This window comes from Anguilla rostrata, chromosome 9 (genome assembly GCF_018555375.3).
Source record: "Anguilla rostrata isolate EN2019 chromosome 9, ASM1855537v3, whole genome shotgun sequence".
In the NCBI taxonomy this organism is placed as follows: Eukaryota; Metazoa; Chordata; class Actinopteri; order Anguilliformes; family Anguillidae; genus Anguilla; species Anguilla rostrata.
The window spans coordinates 50,991,069-51,001,899 of record NC_057941.1 but is presented as its reverse complement, the minus strand read 5'-3'; the positions used below and the strand labels follow the sequence as shown (position 1 = coordinate 51,001,899).

Genomic DNA, 10,831 nt, shown 5'->3' with positions numbered 1-10,831 from the left:
TGTTTTCATCGCAAAATCAGCGCCTGATTTAGATGATCCACCATATGAGATGAGGTGAGGTCACTGTGTGATCAAATGCTTTTAACTCAGAAACAATCAATTAAGTTCTTAAGGCAACAACAAAAACAAGCCAGCTTGCAGCTCTTCAGAACCACAGTTGCAGACACCTGGCTTAGCAGAATATCTTTATAACCTCAATGAAAAATGAACCAAGTTTCTCCACATCTATGCTTTATTGGTTGTAATTTCATCATCGGCCTTTCAGTAAAATCATTTTTTTTATTTATTCATTTTTTTATTTTAGCCTTCATTTTATTTTACCAAGCAGGTCAATTAAGGCGGGAATCTTATTTACAATGACAATCTGGCAAGAGTCTCTTGAGGAGGCATGAGGAGGGAGTGGGGGATAAAAAGGGATAAAATAAAGTAAAGTAAAACAAGGACAAACAGAACATCAACAACAGACAACAGAGACAGACAAAAGGCAAGCAACAGTCAGACAACAAACGCCAGACAAGCAGCATACTAGTACAAAATGCAACAGCAAAAGCACAAAACTAATGACAGGTGAACATACACAGCGCATGGCAAAATGAGCAGCAGCAGACGTGGGATTAGCAGGATAGATGAGATCATTACGAATTAAAACAGCCGCATGTTTCTGAGAAAGAGACCATGAGACAGTCTTTAAAGCCAGGTATGGGGACAAAATATGTCCAAGATAGGTCCCACTGGCAGCAGCGTTTGGGCACAGAGAGTCCAGTATAATACTCATTCAGAACCATATTCGAGGGAACAGCCAATCAGAGCCTTTTACCACACAGCTGCTCTCCGCCATCTGGACACTGGCTCTATGAGCTGAAACTGCGGGGCTCTTTATTTCCCAGTGGAATTGACCGAGTGACTGCTGCTTCCATCCATCTTTAACATTCATTCGCTCGTTCATTCATTCAGTCAGTCATTCATTCCTTTTCCCACACTTCGGGAAACAACACAACAACGACCATGAATTAAGTTGTAAGTAAAAGCGTCACCTCCTCCGTTCTCTGTACAAGTAGCCACGTGTTGCTGTTGTAGGCTATTCTACGGCAAGATCATAGGATCATCCCTGAAACCTGTAACATTTTTAAAGTTCTCATAAATTAAGTTCTCGTGGCTTACCTCCATCCCTATATGAAATCAAGTGAGGTTTTACGTTGAATGAACGTAAAACCTCTCTTCCTGTCAAATTCTGTGGTTCTGTCAGCTAAACCACAGGATGATAAACTATTAAAGGAATGCAGTTTCAGATACACTCAGCACACGTAATTTCTAAGAATATAGCGAATTCTGGCATAAAGCCTTGTATCACTGTTCAAGATGTTGCAGAAGATATGTAAGAAAACAAGCAAGTAGAAAGAAAAAAACACGTTCAAATCAGGAACATGTTTGGGAGAATTTGCTCGGCCAATGCATTTCAGACGTGGCTATATTTAAACCCACCCACTGAATTTCTTGGAGACTGTTTGCCTGGGCTGACTCATTCACACGATTAAGCTTTCACAGCTGTAGAATCCCGAAATGCCAGCACAATAACCACGAGTGATGACTAAACTACCCATCAAAGAAAATGGAAAAACGTGTGTTCAGGCCTAGGATACTCCAAGACAAACGTGATGTGTTGTTTAAAATGTGCTCGTAGCGTACAGACAATTGTCTTTTGCGTGTTAAGTTATGAGACTAGATCTCCACATCAGCTGCGAAAGTCATTCATGCGTAGATATTAATTAGACTAACTCTTCATTAATATTAGGCATATATGCCTTGTCTTCTTGGTTTAATTTAAGTGTTTTTAGGTTTTTTTTTAAATTCTAATAATATTTACATTCTCCTAGCAATATTTGTTATGAAAACACCTCTGGGTGGCGCCTTATGTCCTCTTTATTTCTGTGTAATTTACGAAAATGAACAGCAGGCGGCTACGATTAAGAGCGATACGAGCTATGGCCATGATCTACCCTCGCTCCTCCGAACGAATGCCCGAATGCCAGGCCGCACGTTCCGCCGCGAGACCGGCAGCTGAGACAGGATGCAGCACCGAACGGACGAGCCACGTGCTGGTTCGTCACCGCTAGCTTCACACAGTGCCCTCCCCGGCTCTTCAAACGTGACATAACGCAGCAATGCACGCCATCTGCCATCTCAGTAGTCACATTTCCTGTTGTATGTACTCGCGCTGTTTACATCAAGGCTTCCTCACCCCGTCCACTGAGAAATTGGTTGTCACAGACAATAAGCATACTTAAGAGCACCAAGTCCTCAGAACATCTGTGAAACGTAGCCTTTTTTAAAAATCGAGCTGAAAGGGAATATATCAGCCTGCCCAAGGACAACGCAATTTGCAATTCTAAGCCTCGCTTCAGTTTGGGATGATCAAAGAAATGTAATTTGAACAGCCTTTAAAAATCAAACAACAGGTGATAGAGAATACACAAGGCTTACAAGACATTCTGTTTCTGGCATAAAATCAATTGTGTAGGCCTACTCCGATATCTCGCAGTAGGTCTGTGTTCTAACCTGTTCAACTGTAGACCTAAAGCTGAGGAGCATTGTCTAGACATTCTGGATCCACAGGTATCAGATCTGTGATATGAACTGTGGATTTACCCCGCATTAGGTATTCATTGCTTTTCAGAAAGTAATTTCTTACATGCAATCAATCAATTCTTAGATATACATAATATACAATGGGGTCACTGTTATACTGTATATTCCAATTTGAGGCATGCTAAGGTTACGATTTTTTTGCTCAGTCTTGTATATTTTCATGTTTAAAATATACCTCTTTTTTGATGTGTGACATGATTAATATTTTAATTGCATTAAGTATGAAATCCATAATTACTTGATGCAGTCAGAATTTATGAGATGCGAAACCTCATAAGAACCTCAGAATTCATAACAAGAACAGGCCATACCACCCATCTAAACTTGTCATGTACCTACAGGGCCAAATCTGGCCTGAAGGCCAGCAGTACTGTTGGCTTTCTTTTTGTACCTGCTAGTTAATTTATCGGTAATTGACTGTGATTGGCCAGAGATTTAACTCACCTGATGCCCTAGGTTTAAATCAGTCCTGATTAGAGGGGACAAGTAAAAACCAGCAGTACTACGAGCCTTAAGATTCAGATCTGAGTATCCCGGACTACAGACAAGAGCAGGGGTAGTAGAATCTTGTCTATAGAAGCCTGATGTGTCTTCTGGGTTTAAAATTTTTTTTTTTTTTTTACATGTTTCAGAATTTATATGGTTAATGTCACCAATGACTAGACTAGACTGGTTTCTAAGGCCTAAATTAGCTGCTGATGAAAAGGACACTGCAGCACTTGATTTTGACACCCCTGGACAAGAAGTATGAGCCTGGCCTTCAGCCTAGACTTGAACTATCCTATGGTCTTTGCCACCTCAATGTTCACATTTTCAAGTCATAATAAACATCCTGTAATTATGCTGAATGCATGACTGTTTTGCATTGTGACTTCAGCCAACAGTTGAAAAATGAAAGTGGCAGTATTTCTTGCTGGAAACTTAGGGTTTACTTCAATTAACACGTGTCTGTAAATTTTGCTTTACACTCTAAATTCTTGAACTTATTACACTCATTCTACATGAACTCAGTTTGGAAAGTTGGTATTAGTGATACCTGAACTCACAATTTTATGTGTGAAGAAAATAATTCTGGCTTTCAATTGTTAGCAAAAGTTAAAGGCACATTTTGACTAAATTTGAGCCCTTATTAGTGTGAAAGAAAGAAAGTCTGGTTGAAACAAAGTCACTTTGCTAGTCGATGGATCTCTGGTGGTCACTTTGACACCAAGATTCATGTTGGGAAAATTCTGTGCAAGTGGCATTAATGTGCAGTTTGAGTGACTTTTTTTTTTTTACTCTCCAGAAATTGAGCCAAAAGCAAGGCTTGTCCTTTCATTAAGTTGTCATTAACTAATCATTTATTTAACTGGTGATTGACCAACCCACTCATTCAGTTTTATCATCAATTTGTCCTAATTTCTGAAGAGTGAAAAGACTTTCACAGACTTGTCACTTGTTGGCTGATGAAATTCTCGCAACCCAAAAACGACGTGCACCTAAAGTCAAAGGTAATAAAAAATAAGATTAAGGTGATTTAATTCTATGAAGCAATTAACATTCAGTTCTTCTACAATACTTACTCAAACCATAAAGGTACTAAAATGCGAGACATTCTAGCCTTAAAATCTTTTCATAAAAAAAGTTTTTTTCCCCTCAAATGTATAATCAATCGTGTTAAAAACCGCAAAACCAACCCTTTGATGTGGAATCTGACTTACCTCAGAGCGCGAGTGGGAAGGGCTTTGAGCGAACATGCTAAGGACCGAAGTGCTCTGGGTCCTTTTCCTCCAGCAACACAACAAAATTTGTCTAATAAGGGAACGGATAGCAATGACTCACCATCCTGCTTTTACATTGTAGCCTGTCAGGAAGACTGAACATCTCCTGCTCCTTCAAAACATAATTTTCCTCTTCTTTTCAGTACACCTGATCATCCTCGAGGCAGAACACCTCCCCCCCCGCCCCCCGCCGGCCGCCGGCGCCGCAACTCCTGAAACAGATTTGTAAAGGCAAGCTCACACCCATTGTGATTGCAGCTTGTTTATTTCCAGCCCCATATATTAAAAAGGTATATAGCAAATGCTTTATAAAACAGGCAGACGCATTTATCAAAAATGCGTTAATGTCAATTTCTATCCTAGTCCTCAAGATCTCTACATCTCTCTCAAATGGGTGACTGGATTCCAACAAATAAATATTATATGGAAGTTATGTACATTACCAAGTGAACTTCAAGATAAACAACTTCAAACATTTTTTTTTTTATTAAAAAAAGTTTTTATTTAGCCTTTCAGAATGTCAACAAAACGAGCTGCATTTTTCTTATACTTGCAATTACAGAGTGGTATTCAAAGTACAGTAAAAGAACCTTATGATACGGCAAATTTTTTTTATTAAATGATAATACGTAATAATAAAAAAAAACATACATTTGGGAAAGAACTACAACCCCACATAAAACTAGCTGGTGTGCTGTGCACTAGGAATCCCATTGCCTCCAAGCCGTTTTACAACCCCCATTAAACTGTACCAGGCATGGATCATTGGCTTGAACTACCACTGCAAGAAAGTAAAAAAAAAAAAAAAGAACACAGATGACACTTTTGTAGTGTTAACTATACAAAAAGAAAAGGAGAGGAAAAAAACTGTACAGCTTAAAAACATATCATATACACAGCCTTACTTTTTTTTTTTGTTTGGTTTTTGTTTCTAATCTTTTTTTATTTATTTTTTTGTGTGTGTTTGTGTTTTTTTTGTTTTTTTGTTTAAGTGAAGTGTGTACAGGGGGGTTAAATGCTTTATTAACAAGAAATCTAAGCTCTACGAGTAACTGATCTATTCATCATCCTCTTCGTCCTCCTCCTCGTCTTCCTCATCGTCATCATCATCGTCGTCGTCGTCATCATCGTCGTCCTCCTCCTTCTTCTTCTTGGCCTTCTCCACCTTGGCCATGGCCTTCTTGGGGACAGAATCAACGACTTTTCCCTTCGCGCGGTAGGCGGCAATGTCCTGAAAGGGGTCAAGGGAAAAAGTTAAATTTACACTTCATACCAAAACCCAAACACAGGTAAAGAAATCAATTTTTCTTAGAGGAACTAATCATCCCACATCAAATAGGCAGTCACTCTGGATTACCTAGACAACCTCATATATACAAAAACACCTGAACCCCCCCCCCCCCCACAAAACCCTCCAAAGACCTGCTGTCCTACTACTTGTACCACATCCTGGCAATAACCAGCCAACACACTACATAAAACACACACAATTTATTATTATTATTATTATTATTATTATTATTATTATAATAATAATAATAATTTAAAAAAAAAAATTTTTTTTACGCAACGGCTGTTTCCTGCGCTCACCTTCTCGTACTTCTCCTTCAGCTTGGCGGCCTTCTTCTCGTACGGCTGCTTGTCCTCGGCGGAGGTGCCGTTCCACATCTCGCCCAGCTTCTTGGCCACGTCCCCGATGGACAGCCCGGGGGTCTCGCCCTTCACCTTGGGGCGGTAGTCGGCGCAGAATATGAAGAACGCCGACCTGAAAGGCAAATAAAAAAATAAAAAAAATGTAAACGCCAATTAAATAAAACTCACGTCATCGTGTCATTCCGACAACCTGCACCCTCAGCCGAGCCGCTGGCCACTTACGGGGGTCTTTTGGGGGCGTTGGGGTCCTTGAACCTCTTCTTCTTCTCCCCCTTCGGCGGGATGTAGTTCTTCATCTCCCGCTCGTAGCGCACCTTGTCCAGTTTCGCCAAGTCCTCGAACTTGCCTTTTTCCTTGGCCGACATGGTCTACAAACACAGGGCACACACAACCAATCACACCCGGTGCCGCAGGTGGCCAAGGGGAGCGCGTCCGACATGGGCGAGGGCGGGACGAACGAGCCGTTCGGCGACCGCCATTAAGGGGGGCGGCACTGTGGTGCTGCAGAGGTCACGTCCAGGCGGGCACTTGCTGATCTCCCCCCTTACCTTCCATCGCTCAGAGCACTTCTTGGAGAACTCGGAGAAGTTCACCGAGGCCTCGGGGTGCTTCTTCTTGTGCTCCTCCCTGCAAGTCTGCACGAAGTACGCGTAAGAGGACATTTTGCCCCTCGGCTTTCCTGGCTCTCTAACCATCTTGTCAAGATATCTGTGAAAGGAGAAAAAAAAAAAGAAAAAGGAAAAAAAAAGGGAATTATGACCTATTCAGACACTGTAAAATGCTGAAACCTGAACTTCATTAGCTTTCTGTGTCTGACCACTGTCTGGCTCACAGCTAATCTTGATGTTCAGAGGTAGGAAAGACGTGAAAATTGATCTAAGGACGTTATGTACCGCCGCTAAGCTCGACCTGACTAGTTTTTGAACTCATTCCCATTTGCTACTATTTCCTTCCCTCTCTCTTGACTGCAGTACATAAAAAAAATACAGTAAACGCGGCTCCCTGACTGAACATGTCCGGTTCTGAAGTTTCTGGTAAACAATAAAAAAAAAGCACGTCCTCATGTGACAAAACATCTATGCGCCCGACCCGACTGATGTACGAGCTTTCTACACCGCCGCCGTAGACTAGCAAGGGAAACACTGACCTCACGTAACAAATCGCGTGTAAAAAAATCGAAACGATTTCCACATTTAAGAAACAAAACAATGTCACGTCCTAGATTTAGATCGCTTGTCTACCGGGATTTATCTAGAAAGCTAACTAAGCTAGCTTGCTAACCACTTAAAGAAGGCAAAAAGCGAAAAAATACTTTTTTTCACCGTATTTTCGAAGTTTGTCGAGTTTATATATTTAGGAGTTTTGCCATTAGCGTATATGTTTTCCAACATAAATAAAAATAACAACTGGCACGAAATAAAAATTAAGAAAAATGTGATTTTAGCTATAGGTTCTATAAATCTTTTTTTAACGTTGTCGAATGTGTTAAAATACATCGTTATTAAGGTGGGGAAAATTTATTAAAAGTATTAAAATCAAAATAAAAATGAGATAAAATGACCAAAAACGTCTAAATATCGTCCTTTGACTGTTCTGTAGATGATTCTACAAAATGTAAAAAATGCATTCAAAACTAAAAATATGTATTATATTCCCCATTAAATAACGGTTATTTCAATACAACGTTGCATAGCTGTACAGCTAGTAAGATAGTAATGGCGCATATAGGCTCTTGTCGAGGAAAAGGAGGTCAACAACGACAGCAATATTTCTTCTTCCATTTTGTGAGAAAGCCTTCTTCATGAAAGAAAGTCCCCTTAAAATGTCTCCACCCGCCTTCCTGTTGGATTTTTAACAACTCGAACTTGTTAGGAAAGCCAGTGTTTCTGACTAATTTTATTCTTCGAGTATGTCAATGCAGCAGCCCCGGTGTATAGCAGAGCGCTGGGTCTGCACTGTGTCTATGTGCGGGTTGCATTGAGTTAGTTTGCTATGAGCTCGGAATGGCCGCTTGTCTTCATGCACTAACACAGAGAATATGGCTCCTTCTCTTTGTGTCAATGCTCAGCCATTACACTGCATGCAATGGAGGGCAGACGTACCCACCTCTCTTTCCGCTCACATTTAAACCCTTTAGCGGCGTCGCAAAAATTTGATAAAACCGCCGTTTCAAAGAAGAAAGGTGGAATTTTTATTCTGCAGCGCCAGATGTCAATCTTTTCGGTCTGTTTTTGGACAAAACGCGGTTTTAAAAAGTTGAACCGAACTGCGCTCGCCTTAGCAGGGCTCCCCTACTGGTTCAAGCCTTGTTTCCTATGCAAGTACAGTCAGCCATTACAGTAAAGCGCAGATCCTAAGGTAAAAATTTTCCCCCTAATTTTCAAACCGCCAAAAACACAATATATGGGTAAACCCGTTTTCAAAATATGCAATGATTTTGTGTTTTGTCTTTTAATATTTTGATTTCGATAGACGTTTTCTCGGGTCTTCACATGACAGCCTTCTCGGTATACACTGCAATGGCTAGCCAGAGATAGCTATGCAACGGACCTTGTTTGTACGCAATTTTGCCGTTCACTTAAGCAAAGGTCTTTTTAAATCGAGAAATGATTCGTTTATTTTGATCAACGCCGTGTAAATAAGCGGTCAGTGTTAAAATAAATTATTTACACAGAGGAAAAAATGCGTTCACTGAGGAAAATGTTGATGGAGGTATTTTTTATTTCAATTTTCCACAATGAGCGGCTAGCTCATGGTTGCTAACGTTAACTAGCTAGTTCATAAAAATTGTTTTTTTGACGTTTTTATTCGTGGAAAAATCTCGTCAAGGTCGATTATTTTTATATTATACAGTTGTCTGTTTTTTAGCTTTAAAAAATATTGTCTTTTCTTCGTTTCCTTTACTTACCAATACTTTGAAATTTCGGTGTATAATACTTACCAAGGGCTGTCGCTGTACCTCAATACACTGCAATGGCTGTATGTGGGAGCAATAGCAATACGCAGTCTCCTCACTCGGTCTTCGGTTCTGTAACATTACTCTCGGTGGGGCTCGCATCTCATTGGCTACCGCCAACTCTCCGGCTTATGTGATTCGACCATGCCTTTCTATTGTCCTAATCAGAGACGCAAATTGATTGGCTCTCTTTTCAGAAACGTCACCAAAGTTTTAAAAGGCGCGTTTATACAAAACATGTTTCTGACTTCGGCTTCAGGCGGGCTGCTGCTAGATAGTGTACTCTGTTTGCTATAGTACTCAGTTCAGTGTATTGCACACGGGGTATTAAATGAATGGGCGAGTGTGTAGCGTTGTAGCGAACAATAAAAGCTTATCTATATGACATTCCAAGGAATGTGAGCAATTCAGGGTACCTTCAAATATCACTACTGTGTGTTCACTAGGATCAATGATACCTTTATTTGCAAATAATTATTTTTTAATTTCAGTTAAATGAATGTTTTAGACACCATTTTTCCGAAGGGGATACACGTCGTTGCTTAGTAATGTAATGTAAAAAACGTGTACTAAAGACATATAGTATGATACGTTAAGTATTGATCGACCAGCTTCCCTTCAGTTGTTTACATAGGAAATGCAGCACTGACAGCTATAGCTACCTTGATACGCTTGATCAATATTCAACTGGACCAAAGTCTGCTACTCAAGGCTCCGCATAAATTGACAAACCGACAAATCAATCAAATAGAAATAGGCGATCCAACATTCCAACTGCACTAGGCTTGCCAAAAGCCTCATAGTGTCCATAGCATAGGGTATATAACCCATTGACACTGACCGTTTTCCAGTAGCACGAGAATTGGTCTGCTATGCTATAATTGAAAACATTGTAGCACTGTGGTGTCACTCTGGGGACAAATTGAGTTTAAAGTCAAACTCATTCACTTATTGTTTCACATTTTTCAGGTAGGTTAGTACCACAATCCTATCTGCAACCTGAATAGCATTGCTCTGATATGACAGTATAGGTGTCACTGGGAGTATTTTGCAAGTAATCTTTGTACCTCCTTGCCCATTTATAGATGTCCCAAATGCCTCAAGAAATCTTATATTGTTTTTGAGTTGCATTTTAGGGATCCAGTTATACAGTATTATTGCGTCAAACAGCATCAATATCAGTTGTTAAATGCAAAGGCCAACATATAGATGGCTAAGTATTGCAGTAACTTACACTGTACGTTGTTGACAAAAACACTTGGATGATAGTACAGTGTGCATCATGTTCTATATTTCTTTTACATAGGCTTCATTGAAGGACACAATATTTCTCATACATGTATGGCTTTGTGTAACAAAATAAATATTAACGTTCAATCACACGCTCAAAACCAATGAAAGCACAATCACCATAGCGTTTAATTAATTAAATAAATTCATATATATACGAGTATATATATAGAAAAGGTATCCAAATGTGGGCCTAACATTTACATTGTTCTTTTTACAATAACTAATAACTGGCAAGCAGCCTCTTCAATCAAAGCTATATATGCTATAAACAGCACAGTATAAGATAGCCAGTAGATAAAGGCTAGATTAGCATAACATTACAACACCTGTGCCCTGCAATGGATTGGCGAACTGTCCAGGATGTATTCCTGCCGAACCAATGTCTGCTGGGATAGGCTCCAACCGCCTTCATCCCCCCCCCCACCCCTCCCCCTCCCCTCCCCTCCCCTCCCCCCCCACCGAAACCTCTGCAACTCTGACCAGGAATTGGCAGGTTACATAATGGATTGGTGGATTAATTGTA

The 10,831-nt window shown here is 40.2% G+C and overlaps 1 protein-coding gene and 1 long non-coding RNA gene across 2 annotated transcripts; one reads left to right on the top strand and one right to left on the bottom strand.

The window, feature by feature from the left end:
* Positions 1–663: 663 nt before the first annotated feature.
* LOC135264092 (uncharacterized) lies at positions 664–3,494 on the top strand. Its single transcript, XR_010332601.1, has 2 exons — positions 664–1,017; positions 1,952–3,494. It is a non-coding gene; the product is annotated as an uncharacterized LOC135264092 (long non-coding RNA).
* A 1,387-nt stretch (positions 3,495–4,881) lies between these two features.
* Positions 4,882–9,144, bottom strand: LOC135264090 (high mobility group protein B1-like). Its single transcript, XM_064352747.1, has 5 exons — positions 9,001–9,144; positions 6,608–6,767; positions 6,282–6,427; positions 5,997–6,171; positions 4,882–5,637 (listed from the first exon to the last, which is right to left on the bottom strand). Exons 2-5 carry the CDS (start codon positions 6,752–6,754, stop codon positions 5,464–5,466), a joined length of 642 nt encoding a protein of 213 aa, XP_064208817.1. The 5' UTR covers positions 6,755–6,767; positions 9,001–9,144; the 3' UTR covers positions 4,882–5,463.
* Positions 9,145–10,831: the final 1,687 nt, after the last annotated feature.

Excerpts from the sequence above, each read along its gene's own strand:
- LOC135264090 (XM_064352747.1), bottom strand. The coding sequence starts at position 6,754 with ATGGTTAGAGAGCCAGGAAAGCCGAGGGGCAAAATGTCCTCTTACGCG. Across the intron at positions 6,428-6,607 it reads AGTGCTCTGAGCGATGGAAG|ACCATGTCGGCCAAGGAAAA; the intron begins GTAAGGGGGGAG and ends CTGTGTTTGTAG. Across the intron at positions 5,638-5,996 it reads TGAAGGAGAAGTACGAGAAG|GACATTGCCGCCTACCGCGC; the intron begins GTGAGCGCAGGA and ends GACCCCTTTCAG.